This window comes from Anthonomus grandis, chromosome 20 (genome assembly GCF_022605725.1).
Source record: "Anthonomus grandis grandis chromosome 20, icAntGran1.3, whole genome shotgun sequence".
In the NCBI taxonomy this organism is placed as follows: domain Eukaryota; kingdom Metazoa; phylum Arthropoda; class Insecta; order Coleoptera; family Curculionidae; genus Anthonomus; species Anthonomus grandis.
The window spans coordinates 3949499-3977034 of record NC_065565.1 but is presented as its reverse complement, the minus strand read 5'-3'; the positions used below and the strand labels follow the sequence as shown (position 1 = coordinate 3977034).

At 30.2% G+C, this 27536-nt stretch overlaps 1 protein-coding gene across 23 annotated transcripts in view; it reads left to right on the top strand.

Moving 5' to 3' along the window:
• LOC126747927 (liprin-alpha-1) overlaps window positions 1-27536 on the top strand; it is a 455345-nt gene that overhangs the window by 425019 nt on the left and 2790 nt on the right. For 15 of the 23 annotated variants that reach the window (XM_050456896.1, XM_050456904.1, XM_050456907.1 and 12 more), the window contains 4 exons: window positions 5577-5847; window positions 5902-6058; window positions 10804-10920; window positions 20510-22043. In XM_050456896.1, the coding sequence (XP_050312853.1) occupies window positions 5577-5847; window positions 5902-6058; window positions 10804-10920; window positions 20510-20590 (626 nt within the window). In that variant the 3' untranslated portion in view covers window positions 20591-22043. Of the gene's footprint in view, window positions 1-5576; window positions 5848-5901; window positions 6059-10803; window positions 10921-20509; window positions 22044-22529; window positions 22634-22691; window positions 22796-23339; window positions 23444-23825; window positions 24100-24310; window positions 24400-25120; window positions 25323-25444; window positions 25534-26578; window positions 26741-27536 lie in introns of those variants that run through there. The other 8 variants (XM_050456894.1, XM_050456892.1, XM_050456891.1 and 5 more) reach the window with 8 other exon arrangements.

Here is a 27536-nt window from a genome sequence, read left to right as displayed (position 1 = left end):
CTATCAGAAGCTCTTTTCAAAATTTTGTTAGAATGAGTGCAACAGATTTTGAGGAACTAATTTGCTTAATTGGATTAAAAATCGCTAAACGCAACACAAATTACAGAAATGCTATACCAGTTGAGGATCGATTGGCAGTAACATTGGGATTCCTAAGCACAGGCGATTCATATGTTAGCGTAAGCTACACTTTTAAGATATCAAAGCAGTTAATTAGAGTTATTGTACCTGAGGTGTGCCAGGCAATAAAAGAAGCTCTCAAGGAACAAATAAAAGTAAGTATGTTTTTAAAATTTTTTTATTAAAGGCTTGTAGAAAAATAAATACCTATTATTTAATTTTATTTAACACATAAAACAAATCATTTAACTAAAAACATCAAAATGCAAAAAATCAAAAAGAAAATAAACCTTAAATATTTCTAAGATGTAGGTATACGCTTAGAGTGGCAATAAATGGGATAATGTATCTTCACGATGTTCTGATGATTTCTGACCCTGGTCGTAAGACGTTAAATTACAGTTAGATTGAGTTAAAGAAGGCCCTGATGAAATCCATGTTGCTGTTTGTCTAGAACCTGATGGCTGCTGGTAGGTGGAGGCCGTAGGGTCTGACGTGAAGCTCGAGTCAGACTGATTTGAAGAAGGTCCTAGTGGAATCCATGTTACTGCTTGTCCAGAACCTAATGGCTGCTGTTGGACGGGGGCGGTTGGGTACTGTGGGGTTGGTGGATTATTAAACATACCAAGGCTTGCTTCATAAAGTGTAGTTTGAATTTTATGTACAACCAGACATCGAGCATAGTGAGTAGGTAACTTACGAATTTTTAATTCGACTTCTTTGCCTAGCAGTGATTACTCATCAAAGTTCTGTCGGCTTTCATATATATCTTTTAACATTTTAAAAGTTTCTTCATTCATATCCTCTGATTCTTCTTGCTTTCTCTTTGTAGATTTTTTTTTTTGGTATATTGTTTTTCTTTTTTAATGTTTGCTCTACTTCTCGATTTGGATTATTATTCGAAATTTCTTCTTGAGTAATAATTTGTTCTTCAGTTTGAGTGCCATCTCTTACCAGATTTATATTGCTAGTTAAAGACTCTTCATCCAAACTTTCTTCACATTGATTCTGGAACAAAAATCATTATTATTTTTTTACTCTAAAACCCCAAATTAAATTGAGTTAGTTCTTGATTATGTTTTGATATATATTTTTGTATTAAGCGATGAATGGCAAGCACGTCGCACTTCAGTCACCAATACATAGCGGAACAGATTTTTTTAACTACAAATCTTTTTTTAGTATTGTTTTGTTAGCAATTGTCGATGCCAATTATAACATAATATATGCTAATGTCGGAAGCCAAGGTAGGATATCTAACGGAGAAGTTTCCAATAATTGTAGTTTTAAACAAAAATTAGAAAGCAACGAGCTAAAATTACCTGATCCTCGCGCTCTACCTGGACGAGTACAACCTGTTCCTTACGTAATACTTGCAGATGACGCTTTTCCATTGGCCCAAAATATAATTAAACCATATCCTGGCACACATAAAGATGGTTCCAAAGAAAGAATATGTAATTACAGAATAAGTAGAGGAAGAAGAATGCCAGAAAATGTATTTGGGGTCTTGGCTTCAGTATTTAGAGTATTTAGAAAACCAATGTTACTTCAAGAAACCACTGCTACTGAAGTAACATTGGCATGCTTGTATTTACATAATTTTATGAGACGCAACACAGAGATCTCGTTATAACCCACCAGGCACATACGACATAGAAGATACAGAAACAGGGAGGATCGTGGAGAATGGACAGTTTAACCAATGACACATTGTTGCCGCTTGCTAGAACTCCCCGAAAATCTGCAAATATACCACAAAATATAAGAGATGAATTTTGTGAATATTTCGTTAACGAGGGTAAAGTCGATTGGCAAGATAGATACGCATAGCTTTTTTTTAATATCTTAATATCAGATAAAGTCGAGCTCCCCTCTTATAGGACTACCCTGTATTTATGTTGGCATAATTATCTTTTGTATTCCGCATTAAAAAATCAATAAAGGATTCGTTAAACTTACCTGTGTATTAATTTCATCAGTCTCTTGGGTAAGACGTGGTGTATTCTTGTCCTTCAAAAACTACAAATACAGATAGGCAAACCATTTGGTGTTATAATTCTCAACAGCTCCTGAACCTGATTTTTTTGATTCCATCTTCCTTTTTTCTCGATAAAAGTGGCTCGTTATATTTTTTATTTTTCTTTCTACCTCAGCTTTTTCAACACGTAATACTTTTGAAATGTTTAGTAATGAATCTGATCTTTTATTTTTATTTTTATAAGTATTTTCTCTAGGGTTCCACAAATTGCTTTCATTTCGGAATAATTCTATCAATAATAGGACTTTTTTGTCACTCCATTCGGTGGAAATAATATGGGTATCATCTTGAGTATTTTGCGTATCCGTATCCATTTCAAAGTCCTAGACAAAACACAAATATACTTGTAAACAACGTACCGTTCGATGAAATATTCAAAATTGAATAAAAACACATGTGCGCGCCCTGGTCAGATCTATGTCTGGCCGGCTTAAATCCCTTTGATATTTACCGACATTTGCCCGCTACCAAAATATTGCCGGCGGCCGACGCTAGCGGCCTTAAAAGGATGTTTATTTTTAATTTTCCTTCGGCAAAAGCCTAGGCCAGTTTGGTGGAGTCCCACCTTTACGTATGCAAAATCAACTCGCGGGGAAGACATTCGAGCTTTTGTCTATCGAAGTCGACCAGCTATTTTATTATGCTGTTGAGGGTTATTGTTTATGGACACGCTTGATCTGGTCGGCCGCAATATATCTTCAGTTTTGTCTGCATTTGATGGGGGCGCGTGCTATAGTAATTTAATAATTAGTATTTTTATTTTTCGGTATATAGAAAAGGTTTTTTTAGTGGTTATTTATGAACGACTGTTCGATATTGGCAATTGAATTTTAGTTGTGTTTTTTTGTAAGTAGTATTTATTTTTATCTATCTATCTTTTTATGCTAGTAGTAATTATTTATTTCTTTTTTATATCACTACATAATTTTTCTCTTTGAGTTAATATTTCATGCGCTTTCATTCTATATTTCATTAAAGTAAATAATATTGAATACACATTTTTTTCTAATTAACGATTTTTATTGTTTGTCTACCCGAAAAAAAAGTTCACGCTTCGCCACTGCTTGTACGGCAAAGTGAGCCGGCGCTCCATTATGCTGAAACCACATTTGCTGTCTAACGTTTTGTGGAACATTTTCAAGGAGTTCTGGGAGAACTTCCTCCAAGAAACGCAGATAAATAGGTCCTGTTAACCGTTCCGGTAGAAGGTATGGCCCAATTAAATATTCATCAACAATGCCTGTCCATACGTTGACAGACTGAGTTTGTTTTCTTGACTTGTCTTTGACTTGAGTTTTCTTGGAAAAATTGCATAAGGATTTTCTTCGTCCCAAACATGGCTATTCCTACTATTAAAAATACCGTCTCTTGTGAAAGAGGCTTCATCGGCCCACAAAACATATCGTAAAAAATTCGGTTGTGCAATGACGTGATCCAGAAGCCATCGACACAATTGAACTCTAGGATGATAATCGGCTGCAGTCATACCTTGAACTTTCTGGAAGTGGTAAGGATGGAGTTGTTTCTCGTGTAGTACCCGCCAGACAGAAGCGTTTCTCGTATTCATATTCTTAGCGACGTTACGTGTGCTATTTGATGGTTCATTGGAAACTCGCTGAAGCACCTCTTCTTCAAATTCGACCGTTCTTACGGTTCGAGCAACACCAGTATCATGCATCTTGGTCTTAAACATGCCTGTCTCAGCGAGTCGCCGATGAACCGCAGTAAACTTTTTGTATCCAGGATGCTGTTGTTCGGGATAACGTTCATGATACAACCGCGATGCTGCTCGTGCATTGCAGTTTGTTGCTCCTATGCCAAATGCATATCCGCCAATTCTTGATTGATATAGTTTTCCATTAGCAATAAATGTTTCAAAATTGTAAGCTATAAAATTTTTAAACATGACATTGAGAATTGACAGTGATAAGCGTTGATTTTAAACAGTTGTTGTTATGGTATCATGTACAAAAGGTAAAAATAAATGCAGCAGATCCTATTTAGGTAATTAATGTTTTTTATAAATTTTAACGCGTCTTAGGGCCGTAGTGACGCATTTCCGGACATGGGCTCCTATACTCAAATGGATTCTTCTGTTGCACTGAACAAAAGTTTGATCCTATAGTTCTGAAACACCCTGTATACCTTGACCATATACGGTTGATAAATATAACATAACCAAAAATTTACTAAAAAATCATTAAATAAATCTATATTTAACGATAATAATATACGATGTGTTGCTTGGAAATAAATGAAAATTGATTTTATTTTTTACCGATACTCCTGGACTAAAAATTTTATTATCTTGACTTCTTGAGAATGGAAAGCTTTGTATAATTTTTATCAAATTAATGTTTTTAAAAGGTAATTTTTTGAATTTCCTTAGTAAATTGCAAAAGTTTTCTTTTAAGGTAATTATTTTCTGCAAAAAAAACACGTTTTTCATTAACCCTACCCTTACCCCCCCCACCCACCCCGCACAAATTACCAGTAAGAAATTATTTTCAAAAATCATTGTTCTCCAAAATAATACGCATCAATAATAGCTGTTTTCGTCGTTAATATCTAATCTAATAACACAGTTTATTTATTTAAATTTGATATTATATATATGTATATTAATAAATATATAATACAAAAACACTGCTATTAGATTGGGTATTATGAACGAAAAACGGTGATTTTTCAAAAGAATTTCTTACCTGATGTTTTTGCAGAAAATTTATATGCAATATTTAATTTAATAACATTGTTTATTTGAATTCGTTATACTTTCTTACAAATAACTTAGGGTCAACACCACCTAATTCTTTTTTCATCGATTATTCAGCTTTGAAAGCTTAAAGAGATAGAAAACTTGGCAATTCAATTTTGCTTGAATTATTATTACAATTATTAACTGCTAGAAACAGTTTTGGCACCCTCAACCCATATTATTGCATAACCCAATAATTAATGTAACGAAAATTTTAAAAACAGACTGTATTGTAATTAAAAAAAATTGAGTAAATATTGACCTGAATCCTCCTGAATTATCCTATTTGACATGAATTAAATGAACTTAGTAAGTCAGAAAAATATGGTATCTTTATATCAATATCCTATAAAATATTGAAGGAAATTTCAGTCCTAAAACTCACATGGCCAATTAAGTCCTGAGCATTTGGAAGAGAAAACACTTGCTGTTTCACCACAGTCTTTAACACTTAACATCTAATAAGAGACTTTTAGTGTTACCAGTTTTTTATCTCTGATGCAATTTGTAACTGTAGAAACTAAGGGTTGAAACCTACTGAAATTAAACACTAAATTGACCTACATACAGCTAGTGTTAGTATACCATTACACGTTTACACTAAACACTTATTTCCTTCATAACTTCTCTAATAATTTTTAAACTATTTTTCTTTAGGAATTAGTAATCCACTTCATAGGTTAAAGCTACGCTTAGCGATTCAGGAGATGGTGTCTCTGACGTCACCCAGCGCACCGAAAACCTCCAGAACCACCTTGGCGTTCGGTGATATGAACCACGAGTGGGTGGGTAACGCGTGGTTGCCCTCTTTGGGTTTACCGCAGTATCGCACCACTTTTATGGAATGTTTGGTGGATGCGAGAATGCTGGACCATCTCACCAAGAAGGATCTGAGGGGTCAGCTTAAGATGGTGGACAGTTTTCATAGGTAATAATTAGATTAATTTTTAGAAAAAAATTGTTTGCATTATTTTTTATTTAGGACTAGTCTTCAGTTTGGCATATCATGTTTGAAGAGGTTGAATTACGATCGTAATTTATTGGAGGAGAGAAGGAAAAATTGTGAAAACACTAATACGGACGTGTTAGTGTGGAGTAACGATCGATTAATTAGATGGGTGGCGTCGATAGGTTTAAAGGTAAGTGTAAAAGATGTTATTATATGTACATATGTTATTATATATATTTTGAGTTCAGTGGTCGAATAAGTAGCAACAATACATTAAAATTTCCGAATATTTCACTAAATTCCTCTATTTTTTCCACCAGATGTTTCTTTACGTACCCCTAGATATTTTACCAGACACTCCTATTTATTTTTTTACATGTTCTTATTTTTTCACATTTTTTTACATTACAAACCAACGGAACATAGCGTTTAGGTAAAAATTAATCGAGGTGTTTATTAAAATATCTAGGAGTTCCTAGTAGACTGCCTAAGGGAACGTTATCGCTTTAATAAAAAAAAATAGGAGTATCTATTAAAATATTTCAAAAATGTACTGGATTGTTGCTGCTTATTCTCTATCACTTAAATGAAATTAAAAGTCGACGAGATTTAATAATATACTTGGGAATCGAAGGACCGATTTGACAAGCAGAAAAGTATCGCTTTTCTCGAAAAATAATTACCTAAAAGTAGACTTTAGTGTATAGAACGTTGGACATACATAGAGTGCTAAAATATTGTTCCATGACAAAAAATCTCGATTTTTTTTTACTAGGAACTCCTATTTATTCTCTGGTTAGCGGACGAATAAGTAGCATTCAAGGGAGCTTACTATTGTAAACTCTCACAACATTATTTGGTGGGCAATGTCTGATATAAAAAAAGAAAGAGTTTTTAAAATTGATATTGGGCAGAATGAAAGAGCAGGATGCAAACAAAAGTGCCTATAAAGAGTCAAGGTAGGCCCAAATACCTCAGGTCTCTATATACTCCTGATACCCTATTTAAAACTTTTCAAAACATTGTGCATAAAATAGCAAAAGGTCCAAGTCATTTGGAAAAAACTGTGTTAGTTAGTAAACTTTTTTAAAAAAGGATCTGGAGGCAAGGGATTTTTTCTTACTACTTGGAAGTGTACAGATTATATACAATTTAAGAGAGCAAATAGTTGGTAAAACATATTGGATGTTCTGATAATTAAAATGAAAATTTAATTAAACTACGAACCCCTAGTTATTTTATTATACACTCCTACTTATATTTGTGCTCCAAATCAACACAACGTGACGTAATATTTCCACAGTATAAAATGTTAATTTTTTATTAGATACTCCTATTAATTTTCGGCTCGGTAGTCGAATATGTAGCAACAATCCATTAAAATTTCTAAATATTTCATTAAATTGCTCTATTTTCCAATATCTAAATATTTATTTACGAACCCCTAGATATTTTACCAGGCACTCCTATTTATTTTTTTGCCTGAAAACCAATTTAACATTTAATCGAAGTGTTTATTAAAATATGTAGGGGTTCCTAAGTAAATTGTTCTTCATTTGAATTTCTTATGCATTTTTAAAGTTGGATTAAAATAACAAAAAATTATAGGAAATTCAAATCAGGAGAAATTTACTTGAAAATTTCTGTAATTGTAAAGAGATCTATTGTTAATCGATTGCATATTTTTAGCGAAATCAATCATGTTCATGAATTTTAGTGTGAAAAACAGTGATTTTGTAGAAGAATTTATTTTCAAGCAAGGGTTATGTTATTAAAAAATGTTTTTTTGCAGTATATAATTGCCTTATTAAAATTAAATTTATTGAATAATTTACTTTTTCAGGTTATATAAAATTAATTATAATATATATTATTCTTTATTTCTATATATACTTATACACAGCATATAAAATTTTGTATACTTCTGATCAAATTTTCTTGAATGGAACTTTTTTGAATTTACTTAAATAATTTATAAAAAAATGTATTTCGTGGAACTAGGGAAGCAGTAATTTAAGAATTTTTTTTTTCTTTAAAAAAAACATTTTTTACCTCCCTCCCATTTTAATAATAAGTAGCATTAAAATACATCAAAATTTCTAAATATTTCATTTAATTCCTCTATTTTTTCCCATAGCTATTCATTTACCAACCCCTACATATTTTACCAGACACACCCCAAGGAAACATTAGTATTAGGTACGTTTAGGTAAAAATTAATAGAAGTGTTTATTAAAATTCTAGAGGGACTGCATAAGAAAAGTTTATCGTTATAGCAAAAAAAAAAAATAGGAGTATCCATTAAAATATTTCAAAGATTTACTGGATTGTTGCTGCTTATTTAATTACCACCTTACAAGTTAAATTTAATTTAGATTTAAAAAGTGGACATGACCTACTGTTAGACAAAGATGAAGTGCTAGAAAGTAATTTTTCAATGCCATAAAATGGTCAAAAAGTCGATTGTTTGTCACTTTTTGCCTACTTTTTTGTCCATCCTATGAATGAGAAATAATATTTTAGATCTGAAAGCAGTTAAAAATGTCGTAAAATGTTTTAGAAGTGGATGTTTCTTCGTTGAAAAAAGTGTAGTGTATTTTATTGGCGGTCGAATAAGCAACAACATTTCAATCAAATATTTTAGTAAATACGGAATTTTATATCCGACTACGAAACCCTAGATGTTTTACCATACAGTCCTACTTATATTTTTGCTCCAAATCAAGACAACGTGATGTAATATTTTCACAGTATAAAATGTCGATTTCTTATTAGAGACTCCTATTGATCGAATATGTAGCAACAATACATTCAAATTTCTAAATATTTCATTAAATTTCTCTATTTTTGCCATTAGATATTCATTTACGAACCCCTAGATATTTTATCAGACACTCCTATTCATTTTTTTGCCTGCAAACCAATGGAACATTAGCGTTTAGGTAAAAATTAATCGAAGTGTTTATTAAAATATGTAGGGGTTCCTAGTAGACTGCCAAAGGTTATTCTTTATAATCACAAGAAGTTTCAAGTAAATTGTTTTTCATTTGAATTTCTTATGCATTTTTAAAGTTGGATTAAAATAATATTCGGGCTGTTTTTGCATTAGAATTTCTTACGAGAAAAACTAAATGGGGTGGTTTTAATGAAAAACAGGACAGTTAAAAAATTATTTTAATCCGACTTTAAAAATCCATAAGATATTTAAATTAAGAGAAATTTACTTGAAACTTTTTATAATTGTAAAGTGATCTATTGCTAATCGATGCAAGAAAATTACAAGTTAATTGTTCAATTATTTTTTATGTGTGTATACTTTTCATTAAGTGGTCTATTTTTGAGTGTTGGTTGCTCTTACTTTAAATTCTGCTTCTTCTTCTGCCGACATTTCATATTCGGCTACGAACCCCTAGATATTTTACTAGATGCTCCTAGTTATTTTTTGTCCGGCGATTGAATAAGTAGCAAACAATCCGTTAATGTGCTATTTTTGTTCAAATAGATGTATAAGTATGAACCCCTAGATACTTTACCAGACACTCCTACTTATTATCCAACATTAGTGTATTTTAGCGGTCGAATTAGTAACAACAAGGTGATTTATATTAATTGGCTATTGAGCTGAACATTTTTAACCCGCCTATTGCCCAGAATTCACCGGATTTTTTTATATAAGGGTAAACGGGTTTGTTTTAATTTATTTTAACCTAATATAATTAATAATAAACAGTAATTTAAAAAATGTAGAGGTTTTTAGTGGAAAATCTATTTTAGTGGGTATTTCGTAAAATGTTTAAAAAGTTGATTTTTTCTTAGCCACCCCTACTTGTTGCAAAAAGTGAATTTTATTGGCGGTCGAATAAGCAGCAACAACCCAATAAAATATTTTACTAAATAGGGACATTTCATATTCGGTTACGAACCCCTAGACATTTTACTAGATTCTCCTATTTATTGGAAAACAGGCAGTTGAGTAATTTTTTGAGGGACAACTTCAATTTTAAAGAAAACATCAGAATTATTCACAAAACTGCCTGGAAAAGGAGAAGAAAAACTGCCTACAAGAAAGGAACTAATGTTTTTCTTATAGGCAGTTGGTACTAAAAATAAGAAATATAGCCAAAACTCAAATGCCTGGAATGATTTAAATAATTATTTTTATTCAGGCAGTTGATCAATTTCTTGAAAGAAGGACACACAATTAGTCCCAAAACTCTATGGAAGAAAGTCTCAATCCAGAAATCTCCTTTTCTTCCAATGTCATGGCTTCTGTCTAGTGTATGTTGCTGAACATTTGACCAACCGTGTCTAGCTATTCCTGATCTCTCCTAAACCTTCTTTATTTATTCCTCTACTAGAAATAGGACTCCTTATACAGAGTGTTCAGTTAAATGTGTATACTATCTTTACCTCTAAAACCCTTGACCTCAGCTAATTAGAGAAAAAACTCATAACAAAAATGGCAACGAGGAATCGTTCACTTTGTCGTCCGCTTACCTTGTACACTTCCTAACAGATTTTAATAAACAAGGTGTCAAATGAACATGTGATAAGTACTAATAACAACATGAACAAAATTCATGTTGTGATGATGAGAGAGCAGTTTCAATATTTTTCCCTTTTGTTTGGGCGAGTCTTGTAAACGAGATCTGTTGTTATGCTCGATAAATAAAAATCAAGACCCGTTAAGTCCGGAGATCTAGCTGGCCAAAGAAGCAACCTTTCTCGTCCAATTCACCGAAAAAAGAACTACTGGTTAAGGTTCTTCGAGAAACTATTTTCTGTAATTGAAAGTAACAGTTAAGTTAATTTACCTTACAAATTTATGGCAAATTAACTTATTTTTTTTGAGTTTTTATTGGAGAAATAAATTAAATCAGTTAATATTATTGTTTTTCTCAAATAATGTTTTAATATTTTGATTTATTGTTTCAGGAATATGGTAATCACTTATTAGAATCCGGCGTTCACGGAGCACTAGTAGCGCTGGACGAGAGTTTTGACGCAAACAGTATGGCTCTCGCATTACAAATTCCAACACAAAATACCCAAGTAAGTGAACATTTTTTAAATTAGAAAATAATGGAAAAACTATCCATCGTTGATATATTTTACAGATATTATTTCATAAAAGTTTAATGTTTAAGTATGGTATATAGTTTACTTATTAAAGACGTGTGTCAAAATGTGTTTAATAAACAAGTATACATACTTACCATTAATAAAACGTTGAATATCAAGTTATAGAAAACCAGTATAAAACCTTTATTTTATTTGTTAAATAATTGTTAATATATAGATAAACAAGCTTTGGGAAACCGAAGTTGTGATTCTTAAATCTAAAATAAAAAAATCTTTTTGGTGTATATTCCTGTTTTTACTATTTATTAAAATTTATTGTTTAGGTCCCTTGAAACTGTTAATTTGCCAATCTGAAAATACTCAAGAAGCACATTATATATTATTATTGTCAAATATATATTTATTTAACGATTTTTTTGTAAATTTTTGGTTTTGGTATGTTTGTCAAGGTATATTTATCAAACTGTAAAATATACGTACGTAATAAACTGTATACTACTAACTAATATACGTAGTAAACTGTAAAATATATAAAAATAAAAATTACATTAAAATTTATAGTATGAAACAAATATACTGTATAACATAAAACAAGAATTCCCCTGGTCCATGCGTATCATGTTGAAAAACAGACAGGGAGTTTGCAGAAGAATTTATTACTGGTAAATTGTTTGGGGTGGGTGGGGGGTGTAAGGGTAGTGTTGATAAAAAACGTTTTTATTGCATAAAATAATTTGCCTAGAAAGAAAAAATTTAATTTATTAAATAATTTACACTTTTATTTTTTTATCATTTATACACAGCAAAGGAAAGTTTTGTATACTTTTTATGAAATTCATCTTTTTGAATTTCCTTAGTAAACTACAAAGTTTTTTCTCTAAGGCAATTTTTTTTTTTGCAAAAAAACCCGTTTTTCATTAACATAACCCTTACCACCCACCCACCCCGACAACTCATCAGTAATAAATTGTTTTCAAAAATCATTGTTTTCCAAAATAATACGCATGAATAACAGCTGCTTTCGTCGTTAATATCTAATCTAATAAGACGTATATTAATAAATATTTAATACAAAAACAGTGCTATTAAATTGGATTTTATAGTTCTGGGCAGTAGCGGCTCGTGGTTAGGTGAGAGATGCGTTCTGCACATTCATCGATAAAATATAAAAGATTGCAAAAAAGGGGAGAAACGCGGAGAAATCAAAGATGTTTTTTTAAACTAGAAAAATTAAACTTTTCCTTATAGCTTTCATTAAATGGTGTTTATATAGGTATTCTTATTTAAAAAAAACTTGTATTAAGTCCAGATATGTGTCTGAAAACAGCCCCTTTTTGACATTTTACCTTCCAAAATATATAAAATTAACATAAAAAGAACATGCAACTTGCGAACTTTTGCCAACCAAAATTTTGCCTTGTATTTTCCCGACTGTTTAGAATTTAAACAAAACTGGAGCGTACTCTTATGACCTTGTTCACCTAGATTTCGGTACTTAAATGTGAAATGAACTGCATACACATATACTATTTTAAACTTATACATTATAATAAATATATACATATATATATTTTTTTTTAATTTATATTTATAATTACATTGTAACATATAATAGTTATTTTTTGAAGATTAAGTTTATTCTTCGATTTTTTTTGGCTGCAAATTTGTCTATAACCATCTCGTTGAAGTTTACAGTTTGCGTGACGATTTGCTTTTCCATTGAAAGCATCGATAGTGCTACCAGACGTTCTTCCACCATAGAATTACGTAAAAATGTTTTGATGCGCTTTAAAGTGGAGAAAGAACGTTCGGCTTCAGCTGTCGACATCGGAATAGTTATGAGTATTTCCAAGAGCTTTTTAGTTTCTAGAAATGAATCGGTCAAATTATTTTCTATGAGTAATTTTAAAAAAGGTATTGCTCCTTGCATTTTCCTGCAGTCTGGCCTGGAGTAAATCACTGAAAGCTCTGTTTTTAAACGCTCCTTATAAAAATTGGGGTATGAATCGCAAGTTACTTTTAATTTTTCATCAGGAAAATAATTAATATAATTAGCGAACTGGTTAGAATACAGCAATGAAGCAGCTAATAAATGATTTTTAAAATGAAATCTATCCTTAGCGCAATTAATAATTATGTCACAAACTTCTAACGCAGCAATACGTGATCGAATTGACTGTCATATTTTCTTTTTCTTTTAGGAGGTCCTACTTATAATTTAATAATTTCGTCAATTGAATTTCTTACTGTCGTAATGCTCTGCTCAAAAACTTGTATTTTGTGGTTGATTTCTACAGGATCAATTTTTCGTTTTTGTAATTCGTTGTACAAGATATCGGTGTGTGGCATAATACGGTGAAAAAATGTTAGTCAGAGAATAAACTTTGAATCCTGTAACATTCTTCTTATTGAGGAAGCTGCGTTACATGCCATTGAGTTAATAAATAAATTTTCTATTTCTTCCATGCATTCAAGCATAGATTCCCGATGTTCAAATACGATGTTAACTGTTCTAATATTAAAATTCCAACGTGTTGGTGTTCCGTGGGGAATTCTTTTCCCAACAATTCTATTAAGCACAGCTACGCGCTGCGGAGAATTTTTAAAAAATAAAGGAATTTCCTGAAGATTGCCAAAAAAAAACTCGAACTTGGGAGCTCTCAGATGCTGCCTTAGACATTATTAAATTCAACTGGTGCGCATAGCAGTGTACAAAATGAACAAATTTGTACTGATCTTTAATTCGCGCCTGAACACCAGTATTTCTGCCACTCATTACTGCTGCTCCATCGTAGCTTTGAGCTATCAACTTAGAATTTTCTAAAATCGGGTCTAAGACACTGCGAATATCAGCAGTCAAACTTTCTGCATTTAAATTATGTGGCTCCAAATAAGTCCAGAACCGTTCAACCGGATCCCCATTTTGGATATATCTAAAAATTACAACCATTTGAGATTTGGCTGACACATCCGTTGTTTCATCTGCTATAACGGAAATATATGGAGCTGTGCGAATCTCGTCTAAAATTTTTTCGTGGCAAACTTCGAATATACAATCCAAAATGTCATTTTGAATATCTTTTGATGTACCTTTAAATACACTCGAGTCTTTTAAATGTTCCGCCACTGTTTTATCAAGTTCAGCTGTAAAATTTATCAGACCACGAAAAATACCTGGGTTTTCCGATGTCAAAGTTTCATCGTGGCCCCTAAGCGCAAGCTCGAATAATCCACAAAATTTTATGCAGTCAATAATTTTAGATAACACATACCTGTTTTTTGTTACGTTCTCGTTATATAATCGAATATTTGTCCAACTTTTCACGAATATTAACACTACCCAACAAACCTAGATTCATTACATTGTTTAAATGATTTCTCGATGTTTCGTGGCGTTTAATTTTTTCACTTAGATGCACCAGATCAGTTACACCAACTACAGTCCAAGATTTGTCCCCACCAAATAAAAGACACGAAAAACAAAAAAAGAGCATTTTTTTATTACATCCGCATATCCAGTTATTTCTAGCATAAATATCTGGAGTAAAAATTCTTTTATATGATTTTCCACGGCTTGAACCACACTTTTCTATTAAAATATCGGGCAACGGCCGCTCTTCGTTTTTTAGTTTTATTTTTTCTTCGTACGTAAATTGGGAGAATTGTTTTATATTAATCAAATTATACACCACATTCATTTTTAGAGTATAGAGATCAGCTGACACAGCACAACACACAACGCCAAAAAAACAACCAACAACTAAATGCAAAACCGTCAATAGTCAGCAGAATTACTGCAAATGTTTGCAGCTCCGTTCCGACTTAAAATTCGCTATCTAAACTTATAGCGAAGTGCGGTGCGGGGCGAGGAAAAGGGCTCAACGCAGAGCACAGAACTCGAATGTGGTCCAGCTAGGTTGCGTTAATGGCATTGTAACTGTAGTGATTGGCACGCCAATAGTCTTTACTTGGCCGACTGTAATAATCAGGTGTTCGTTCGGGGCGCGTTGGAACGCGGATTGAAGGCATTGAGACCTACTATATGGCGTTATTATTTTGTTAGGTTTTAATTTTATTTTATTTAGAAAAATATTAAATAATTTCAAAAATAGTTAATCTGTATGAAAATGTTGGGGGTTCTGCAGCTCTGCAGCTCTTATGCACTAGCCGCCTCTGGTTCTGGGTTTCAAAAAAAGGGTTCTGTTATTGAAAAATAATGTTTTTGCAAAAAAGTATTCAATATTTAATTTAATTACACTGTTTATTTAAATTTAATATTCTTTTATATATAAATATTTAGTATAAAAACAGCGTTATTGGATTGGATAATATGGACGAAAAACAGTGATTTTTCAGTAGATTTTTATCAAATACTTGAGGTGTAGTAATCGAGTTTAAAAACTAGATATCTAAATCCCATATAATTTTTTTTAAATGCCGTAATTTTCTCACTTTGGTAAACAGAATATTATATGATACACGTATTAATTTAACGATAATAATTGATAATTCAGATTGGCAAATTAATGGTTTCACGGCACCTAAACAACAAATTTTAATAAATTGTAAAAAAATTAATATACACCAAGATGATTAAAGAATCACGACGTTGGTTTCCCAAAGTTTGCTTGTCTGGTAAATTAAGTGAAAGCAAAACGCCCTTTTTAAGTATTTTATCAAGACCAAAGTGGACAATGTGGCGAACAACAGTCTCATAAATTTTTCCTGATGTAATTTCTAATACTAATCGTTCGTTTCCTGATAAACTTACCCACGCAGATGATGCCACATTAATCTTTTCTGAGTAAAATCAGCAGCGTCTACTTGCAAAAGCATTGAACACACTTGATCAGCTGCAAAAATTCTTTCTAGAGAATAATCTTGCCCTGAATATTGCCAAATGGTTCAATTTTCAAATCGACCAGAAAACAATTTTAATTTAATGTTTCTTATGTTGATAGTAGGTTGGATTGGAGAGCACCTGTCGATAGTGTGGCTCTGAGTATTGCCAGATTTAGTTTTGCCCCGAAAGTTGTATCTGAAAATGTAAGTGTAGATGCAGCACTAATTAAAATTTATCACGAATAAGATATGACCTTATTTTTTGAGATTTAAAGATCGAGTGATGTAAAAAGAATGTTATTGCTTCAAAAATGTCTTTCAATTAAGTTTAAAAGGGAACTGTAAAAAAATATTTGCACATAATAACTTATTAACCACAACTGGAATGTATATTGTAGATTCTATGTTGTTTATGCGGAAAAATAGAAAAGAATTTGATATTAAGCATGCTTATCATAATACTAGAAATAACTTAAACCTAAAAACGGAAAAAATGTTAAATATTTTAATATAAAAATATATAATTCCTTTTCTGAAAGTTTTGGAAGTGTCCCCCTTTGTAAATTGAAGCTGTAACTTACTAAGTATTTGGTTAAATGGTCATTTGATGATTTGAACGAATTTTATGAAATGCAGATAAAAATGTGTTAAAATAATTTTTATTTTTGTTTTATCTGGTAAAGTTCTAGCTTCTTTGACTGTAGTCTGATCTTTATACTTATTGTTTCTGGTTTCTCATTATTATAAAAGTGTGCCTTATGGCCTTGGTAAGTTTCACATCTGTTTGGATTTTTTATTGTCGTAAAATTTTTTATTGTAACGTTTTTTTAGTAAATGTTTGGTTTTGGTATATTTATCAACCGTATATGGTCAAGGTATGCAACCGATTTAAAAAATAATCAATTGGGAAAAAGAAACCGCATTTGAAAAGTGGTTGTTCCCAATAATGTACATGTGCTATTTAAAAAAATTAAGTAAATGCCAATATTAATGGTTTGAACATTTTAAATAGGCGTGTAAAAGATTTAAGTCATAAAATGCAAAAAAAAACTACTTTTCCGTAATTACTTGATTAAAAATTAAAAATTTTAACATTCATGGCACCCTATTTTAAAATTTAAAAAAACGATTTTTTCTATGAATATAAAACAAAAGATAGCAAATATAGTATTATTGTTTTAAGAACATTATTTTCTATCGAAATACGTAATAATATACCAAGTGTTCCATTTAAAATAAGAAAGTTAGTATCACTTCCTGCTAAACCGGAAGTGATGGAAAACAATAGAATATGTCAAAAGATGGTCTTCTTACTATTCTATCGATATACCAAATTTCATTTGTTTATCTTGAAAAGTAAAAAAGTTATTAAAGTGTTCCCTTTTTTCTGTGTCACCCGGTATATATATTATGTATATTAATAAATTATTAAAGTATTTTATAGATGAAAAACGGAGATTTTTCAAAAGAAGTTCTTACTGTGAAAAAGTTTGGGGTGGGTGGGGCGGTAAGGGGTATACTCTAATTTTCTTCCATTTGAAAACAAAATAGTATATGATATACGTAAATTCTACAGTTTAATAAATATACCCTAACCAAATACGGTTCATAAATATACCATAACCAAAAATTTACTAAGAAATGATTAAATAAATCTATATTTAACGATAATAATATATGATGTGTTGCTTGGAAATAAAATAAAAATTATTTTGTTTCTTACAGGCACTCCTGGACTAAGAATTCTATTATCTTGACTTTTTATTAATGAATTTTAGTAATTTTTTCAAGAAAGACTTTGGGCTAGTCTACTAGTTTTTTTTTTACTTTCTAATTTATAGGGTGTCAAAATATTTCTATCGATTTATTTTAAGGAGGTTATCTAGGTACTTATTTAAATTTAAAACGTTCAGTCAACATTAATTAAAATTTATAGTATAAAACAAATATAATGTATAACATAACACAAGAACTCTTCTGGTCCATGCGTATCATGTGGAAAAACAGAGATTGTGCATAAGAATTTTTTACTGGTAAGTTGTTTGGGGTGGGTGGGGGGTGTATGGGTAGTTGATAAAGAACGTTTTATATTACATAAAATAACTGCCTTAAAAGAAAAAAATTAATTTATTAAATAATTTACTCTCTCACGTTACAAAAAAAATAACTATAATTTATATTATTCTTTATTTTTAATTACTTATACAGCGCATGGAAAGCTTTGTATACTTTTTATCAAACCAATGTTTTTCTATAGTATTTTTTTTTAATTTCCTTAGTAAATTACAAAGTTTTTCCTCTAAGTGAATTATTTTCTGCAAAAAAAAACCGTTTTTTATTAATCCTGCTCTTAGCCCCCCACCCACCCCACACAGCTTACCAGTAAGAAATTGTTTTTAAAAATCTTTTTTTTTTCAAAATAATACGCATGAGAAACAGCTGGTTTCGTCGTTAATATCTAATCTAATAACAAAATTTGTTTAATTAAATTTGATATAATTAAATATATGTACATTAATGAATATTTAATACAAAAACAGTGCTTTATTTAGCCCAGTCAAAATAAATTTTGGGTTTGCAATAATTCAGGGAAAGCTGAAAATTTACATAAATGTTAAAAATAGTATTACAAATAAAATGGCAAAAATCCCCATCGATCCTCCTTGTGCTAAAAATTTTATTCAAGGTCAAACGTCAAAAATATTGGTTTTTCGCATTTATCTCGTAAACGGTAAGTTTTATCATAAAAATAGGTCAGACAAATATTGTAGATCATAAAACTATCTACAAAAAATGTTTCTACACTTGTTTTCGTGCGAGTCACCATTCTTGAGATATATAAATACTGATATACCATATAAATGATACATACAAGATACATACAAGATATATAAATCCTGGTACATTCTTTCTTCAAAAGTACTGACATGCGTTCTTACTCCACTACATTCTATAGTTTAATAAAAACAGCTTGACCATATACGGTTGATAAATATATCAATTAACCAAATTAATAGTAATACCAATTTAAAAACTGTATTTCTGAACCGAGGTAATGAAAATTTATCTAGAATAAAAACACAACAAAAATTTTTTCAAAATTAATTGATTTATTTTAAAAAAATAAATTTTCACTTAGTTGTGATAAAAAAAATGGCACAACTGTTGCAATTTTCATAGCGATACGCCATGTTTTCAAGAAATAAAACAGGGTTTTTTTTCACGTTTTACTCAAAAACCTTAAGGTTATGTGAGAAAGGTATAGATACATAAACTACAGATTTTTTATCACCTTTAATTTTCCTAAAAAGCATTTTTGTCTTAGGCAATTATTTTCTGCAAAACAAAACGTTTTTCATTAACCTTACCCTTACACCCCCCACCCACCCCACACAGCTTACCAGTAAGAAATTGTTTTCAAAAATCGTTGTTTTTCAAAATAATACGCATAAATAACAGCTGATATCGTCATTAATATCCAATCTAATAACATAGGTAGTTTGTTTATTTAAGTTTAATATAATTTTATATTAATAAATATTTAGCTTAAAAACAGCGTTATCAGACTGAATAATATAGACGAAAAACAGTGATTTTTCAGAAGAATTTTATCAAATATTCTTTTGTATTTTATAAAATATAATAAAAACTCAACAAAATCTGGTTATGTTTTATTATAACATAAAAATATATTGTGCTTAAAAAACCTAAATTAAAAATTTAATGCACCTGATATATGGGTTAACCTAATGTTAAAAGGTTTAAATCATTTAAGTTCGCCCTCTGGCTCTTTCTTATTTGCTTGATAAATTCTAAATAAATCACTATAATAATTTTTATCTATTTTCTACTCTATGGCTGAATTTAATGCATTTTCTTTTACAATCTCCTTATATTTGCTACATGTAAACCATTGAATGGTTCTGATTTCTTTGGGGGTTCAAATATAATATGATCATTAATAATTAATTGTATTAAACGAGGTTTCTTTTAGAGTTATTGGGGCGTGAATTGTTATGCAACTTATTATCTAAATTAATCTTCCTTCTAGTATATGTCGTTACTAGTACCCTCCCAAATGAACTTGTGATTAAGTCAAATGTAAAATTTCAAACCATCGTTTCTTATTACCAAATCTCAAGGAACACTTATTATGTAAGTGACATAATTTTAGTGGCACCAAGTTAATAACTCCTGATTTTGTCATAATGTCTAATATATTTCTATTTGGCAATGATTTTACATTTAGTTATTATTGTATAATATAAATAAAAACAAATTAGTGTCTCTTGAAATTTGGTTTCTTTGTTTTTCACTATTACTCTCACTCTCTTCACTAACTCTTTTTCCACTTTTTCACAGAGAACAGACATTTTGACTAATTAAGCCATTAACAACTAAATTTTTATTGGACTAATTAGTGAATAAAATTTATAAAGAACTCAAAACTAGACATTGACAGGTATGATTGTCAATTGTCAATGTTATTTCACGTCTTTCTTATTTTAATCTCTCTATGTGTCATACTGAAAAACGATAACGTAGAAGGCGAGTATCAGAGCGTGTGCGTCACACACCTCTCTATGCCTAATGGTTGGTGTGTGACGGTGCGGATTCTCCAACCTGTATATTCCAATAAAGCGATATATTTTAAATAAAAAATTAAACTTAATTAAAGGTTTATCATTCATTATACTAATAAATTGATTTTTCTTAGGTCAGACAAACACTGGAGGTAGAATACAACAATCTAATCCGAGGGGCCACAGACCGGCGACCTGAAGACCTGCGCTCCTGATATGGGTGGACCGTAGGTTTATCAAATTAAGCATTTTTTTTTTTTTAAAGAAAAGTCCCTTCGAGGAGGATTTAATTAATTCTCGCGACCATGTAGTGTTCCGTGAAGTGCTGCTCAGGGTAAAAAAGCGAAGCGGCAAAAGCATGCTACTACCTCCGAAGTCGTATAATAGTCGGATTCACGAATGTCACGTTTTACGTTAAAGTGAACCTTACTGAACAAAACAACGTGACATTCTTGAATCGGCTTAAATTGTTGTTGATGATAATAATGATGATAACGCAAGTTTGTGAATTTGCTAATGACGTGCGAGTCATTGTTGTCAGTGTTATGGCGTCTATTTTGTATCGTTTTTTTTTGCATATACACGTATTGATGTAATTAAGTAAAAATAAAAATCACCTTTTTTTTTTTGGTATCTACTCCTGCATTATGCGGTTTAAAAGTTGCTTGTCGTTGCGTAATTTTATTTAAATTTTAGGCAATATTTTGTGAACCAAGTTGTGTATTTTAATATGTTTATAATTTATTTTTGAACAAGAAAACATAATTAATTGAATAAAAAGAGTGAAATTTAAAATGAAAACATTTCTCTGATCATTCTGGTTTTTGCAACTATGTTGTACGCAACGTATGGTTTTCCTTATGTATGTAAATGGTCAAATCTACTTCTGTGCCTTGAACTTTATTTTATTGTTATTTATATTATTATTATTATTTGAATCTTTCACTTTATTCTCAAATGGGACTCGAATTTTCCAGGGGCAAGAATTAAAAACTAATTTTCCGCTAATAAAAATCAACCATTTTTGACAAAAATAAAGAATTCACTAACAAAATATTCACAGTTGTTTGGGATAACTTATCTGGTCCATACGTTTCATGTTGAAAAACAGGGATTTTGCAGAAGAATTTTTTACTGGTAAGATGTTTGGGGTGGGTGGGGGGTGTAAGGGTAGTGTTGAAGAAAAACGTTTTTATTGCATAAAATAATTGCCTTAAAAGAAAAAAAAATAATTTATTTAATAATTTACTCTCTCAAGTGACAGAAAATTAAGTATAATTTATATTATTCTTTATTTCTAATCACTTATACACAGCATGGAAAGCTTTGTATACTTTTTTATCAAACATATCGTCGCCTTCCACACAGAGTGTCGTAAGGGTCATTTTGTAAATTTTACAGTAGAGCGAAAAAACGAAAATAGGTGTAACGGTTTCCAGAAATACTGAAAAATTGTCCAGAGTGAAGTTTTCATTTTGATACATGTAAAAGTATGTTTTACGAGTAAGGTTATTTCGTACAAAAGTTGTGGAAAAAGTCTTTAGTTTCCCGGATTTTTCGAAAAATTACCACTTGCGTCAGTTTGTGTGATTTTTTTTCGACTTTTTCCAGATAGGACAGTTGTCATTGTCTAAAATTGTCTAAAATTTTCACTTTTTTTTGGAGTAGGTCTTTGAAACTTTCCAGATTGTTATAATTCATGGTTTCCTTACTGGTAGTTTTTAAATCAACTTTCTAAGTACAATAGAACAGAATTTGTCCCCCAAAAGCAGAATTTTTAACATAAAACAACCGAAAATTGGCCAAAATTTTCACTTTTTTTTGGAGTAGATCTTTAAAACTTTCCAGATTGTTATAATTCATGATTTCCTTACTGGTAGTTTTTAAATCAACTTTCTAAGTATAATAGAACAGAATTTGTCCCTAAAAAGCAGAATTTTTAACATGAAAAAACCGAAAATTGGCCAAAATTTTCACTTTTTTTTGGAGTAGATTTTTGAAACTTTCCAGATTGTTATAATTCATGGTTTCCTTACTGGTAGTTTTTAAATCAACTTTCTAAGTATAATAGAACAGAATTTGTCCCTAAAAAGCAGAATTTTTAACATGAAAAAACCGAAAATTGGCCAAAATTTTCACTTTTTTATGGAGTAGATCTTTGAAACTTTCCAGATTGTTATAATTCATGGTTTCCTTACTGGTAGTTTTTAAATCAACTTTCTAAGTATAATAGAACAGAATTTGTCCCTAAAAAGCAGAATTTTTAACATGAAAAAACCGAAAATTGGCCAAAATTTTCACTTTTTTATGGAGTAGATCTTTGAAACTTTCCAGATTGTTATAATTCATGGTTTCCTTACTGGTAGTTTTTAAATCAACTTTCTAAGTATAATAGAACAGAATTTGTCCCTAAAAAGCAGAATTTTTAACATGAAAAAACCGAAAATTGGCCAAAATTTTCACTTTTTTTTGGAGTAGATTTTTGAAACTTTCCAGATTGTTATAGTTTATGGTTTCCCTACTGGTAGTTTTTAAATCAACTTTCTAAGTATAATAGAACAGAATTTGTCCCTAAAAAGCAGAATTTTTAACATGAAAAAACCGAAAATTGGCCAAAATTTTCACTTTTTTTTTGAGTAGATTTTTGAAACTTTCCAGATTGTTATAATTCATGGTTTACTTACTGGTAGTTTTTAAATCAACTTTCTAAGTATAATAGAACAGAATTTGTCCCTAAAAAGCAGAATTTTTAACATGAAAAAACCGAAAATTGGCCAAAATTTTCACTTTTTTTTGGAGTAGATTTTTGAAACTTTCCAGATTGTTATAGTTTATGGTTTCCCTACTGGTAGTTTTTAAATCAACTTTCTAAGTATAATAGAACAGAATTTGTCCCTAAAAAGCATAATTTTTAACATGAAAAAACCGAAAATTGTCCAAAATTTTCACTTTTTTTTGGAGTAGATCTTTGAAACTTTCCAGATTGTTATAATTCATGGTTTCCTTACTGGTAGTTTTTAAATCAACTTTCTAAGTATAATAGAACAGAATTTGTCCCTAAAAAGCAGAATTTTTAACATGAAAAAACCGAAAATTGGCCAAAATTTTCACTTTTTTTTGGAGTAGATTTTTGAAACTTTCCAGATTGTTATAGTTTATGGTTTCCCTACTGGTAGTTTTTAAATCAACTTTCTAAGTATAATAGAACAGAATTTGTCCCTAAAAAGCAGAATTTTTAACATGAAAAAACCGAAAATTGGCCAAAATTTTCACTTTTTTTTGGAGTAGATTTTTGAAACTTTCCAGATTGTTATAGTTTATGGTTTCCCTACTGGTAGTTTTTAAATCAACTTTCTAAGTATAATAGAACAGAATTTGTCCCTAAAAAGCATAATTTTTAACATGAAAAAACCGAAAATTGTCCAAAATTTTCACTTTTTTTTGGAGTAGATCTTTGAAACTTTCCAGATTGTTATAATTCATGGTTTCCTTACTGGTAGTTTTTAAATCAACTTTCTAAGTATAATAGAACAGAATTTGTCCCCCAAAAGCAGAATTTTTAACATAAAAAAACCGAAAATTGGCCAAAATTTTCACTTTTTTTTGGAGTAGATTTTTGAAACTTTCCAGATTGTTATAATTCATGGTTTCCTTACTGGTAGTTTTTAAATCAACTTTCTAAGTATAATAGAACAGAATTTGTCCCCCAAAAGCAGAATTTTTAACATAAAAAAACCGAAAATTGGCCAAAATTTTCACTTTTTTTGGAGTAGATTTTTGAAACTTTCCAGATTGTTATAATTCATGGTTTCCTTACTGGTAGTTTTTAAATCAACTTTCTAAGTATAATAGAACAGAATTTGTCCCTAAAAAGCATAATTTTAAACATGAAAAAACCGAAAATTGTCCAAAATTTTCACTTTTTTTTGGAGTAGATCTTTGAAACTTTCCAGATTGTTATAATTCATGGTTTCCTTACTGGTAGTTTTTAAATCAACTTTCTAAGTATAATAGAACAGAATTTGTCCCCCAAAAGCAGAATTTTAAACATGAAAAAACCGAAAATTGTCCAAAATTTTCACTTTTTTTTGGAGTAGATTTTTGAAACTTTCCAGATTGTTATAGTTTATGGTTTTCTTACTAGTAATTTTTAAATCAACTTTCTAAGTACAATAGAACAGAATTTGTCGCCCAAAAGCAGAATTTTTAACATAAAAAAACCGAAAATTGGCCAAAATTTTCACTTTTTTTTGGAGTAGATCTTTAAAACTTTCCAGATTGTTATAATTCATGGTTTCCTTACTGGTAGTTTTTAAATCAACTTTCTAAGTACAATAGAACAGAATTTGTCCCCCAAAAGCAGAATTTTTAACATGAAAAAACCGAAAATTGGCCAAAATTTTCACTTTTTTTTGGAGTAGATTTTTGAAACTTTCCAGATTGTTATAGTTTATGGTTTCCCTACTGGTAGTTTTTAAATCAACTTTCTAAGTATAATAGAACAGAATTTGTCCCTAAAAAGCAGAATTTTTAACATGAAAAAACCGAAAATTGGCCAAAATTTTCACTTTTTTTTGGAGTAGATTTTTGAAACTTTCCAGATTGTTATAATTCATGGTTTCCTTACTGGTAGTTTTTAAATCAACTTTCTAAGTATAATAGAACAGAATTTGTCCCCCAAAAGCAGAATTTTTAACATAAAAAAACCGAAAATTGGCCAAAATTTTCACTTTTTTATGGAGTAGATCTTTGAAACTTTCCAGATTGTTATAATTCATGGTTTCCTTACTGGTAGTTTTTAAATCAACTTTCTAAGTACAATAGAACAGAATTTGTCCCCCAAAAGCAGAATTTTTAACATGAAAAAACCGAAAATTGGCCAAAATTTTCACTTTTTTTTGGAGTAGATTTTTGAAACTTTCCAGATTGTTAGAGTTTATGGTTTCCTTACTGGTAGTTTTTAAATCAACTTTCTAAGTATAATAGAACAGAATTTGTCCCTAAAAAGCATAATTTTAAACATGAAAAAACCGAAAATTGTCCAAAATTTTCACTTTTTTTTGGAGTAGATCTTTGAAACTTTCCAGATTGTTATAATTCATGGTTTCCTTACTGGTAGTTTTTAAATCAACTTTCTAAGTATAATAGAACAGAATTTGTCCCCCAAAAGCAGAATTTTAAACATGAAAAAACCGAAAATTGTCCAAAATTTTCACTTTTTTTTGGAGTAGATTTTTGAAACTTTCCAGATTGTTATAGTTTATGGTTTTCTTACTAGTAATTTTTAAATCAACTTTCTAAGTACAATAGAACAGAATTTGTCGCCCAAAAGCAGAATTTTTAACATAAAAAAACCGAAAATTGGCCAAAATTTTCACTTTTTTTTGGAGTAGATCTTTAAAACTTTCCAGATTGTTATAATTCATGGTTTCCTTACTGGTAGTTTTTAAATCAACTTTCTAAGTACAATAGAACAGAATTTGTCCCCCAAAAGCAGAATTTTTAACATGAAAAAACCGAAAATTGGCCAAAATTTTCACTTTTTTTTGGAGTAGATTTTTGAAACTTTCCAGATTGTTATAGTTTATGGTTTCCCTACTGGTAGTTTTTAAATCAACTTTCTAAGTATAATAGAACAGAATTTGTCCCTAAAAAGCAGAATTTTTAACATGAAAAAACCGAAAATTGGCCAAAATTTTCACTTTTTTTTGGAGTAGATTTTTGAAACTTTCCAGATTGTTATAATTCATGGTTTCCTTACTGGTAGTTTTTAAATCAACTTTCTAAGTATAATAGAACAGAATTTGTCCCCCAAAAGCAGAATTTTTAACATAAAAAAACCGAAAATTGGCCAAAATTTTCACTTTTTTATGGAGTAGATCTTTGAAACTTTCCAGACTGTTATAATTCATGGTTTCCTTACTGGTAGTTTTTAAATCAACTTTCTAAGTACAATAGAACAGAATTTGTCCCCCAAAAGCAGAATTTTTAACATAAAAAAACCGAAAATTGGCCAAAATTTTCACTTTTTTTTGAAGTAGATCTTTGAAACTTTCCAGATTGTTGTAGTTTATGGTTTCCTTACTGGTAGTTTTTAAATCAACTTTCTAAGTATAATAGAACAGAATTTGTCCCTTAAAAGCAGAATTTTTAACATGAAAAAACCGAAAATTGGCCAAAATTTTCACTTTTTTTTGAAGTAGATCTTTGAAACTTTCCAGATTGTTAGAGTTTATGGTTTCCTTACTGGTAGTTTTTAAATCAACTCTCTAAGTATAATAGAACAGAATTTGTCCCCCAAAAGCAGAATTTTTAACATAAAAAAACCGAAAATTGGCCAAAATTTTCACTTTTTTTTGAAGTAGATCTTTGAAACTTTCCAGATTGTTATAGTTTATGGTTTCCTTACTGGTAGTTTTTAATTCAACTTTCTAAGTATAATAGAACAGAATTTGTCCCTAAAAAGCAGAATTTTTAACATGAAAAAACCGAAAATTGGCCAAAATTTTCACTTTTTTTTGAAGTAGATCTTTGAAACTTTCCAGATTGTTGTAGTTTATGGTTTCCTTACTGGTAGTTTTTAATTCAACTTTCTAAGTATAATAGAACAGAATTTGTCCCTCAAAAGCAGAATTTTTAACATAAAAAAACCGAAAATTGGCCAAAATTTTCACTTTTTTTTGAAGTAGATCTTTGAAACTTTCCAGATTGTTATAGTTTATGGTTTCCTTACTGGTAGTTTTTAATTCAACTTTCTAAGTATAATAGAACAGAATTTGTCCTTCAAAAGCAGAATTTTTAACATAAAAAAACCGAAAATTGACCAAAATTTTCACTTTTTTTTGGAGTAGATCTTTGAAACTTTCCAGATTGTTATAACTAATGGTTTCCTTACTGGTAGTTTTTAAATCAACATTCTAAGTATAATAGAACAGAATTTGTCCCTAAAAAGCAGAATTTTTAACATGAAAAAACCGAAAATTGGCCAAAATTTTCACTTTTTTTTGAAGTAGATCTTTGAAACTTTCCAGATTGTTGTAGTTTATGGTTTCCTTACTGGTAGTTTTTAATTCAACTTTCTAAGTATAATAGAACAGAATTTGTCCTTCAAAAGCAGAATTTTTAACATAAAAAAACCGAAAATACTCTCACGAGATGTGT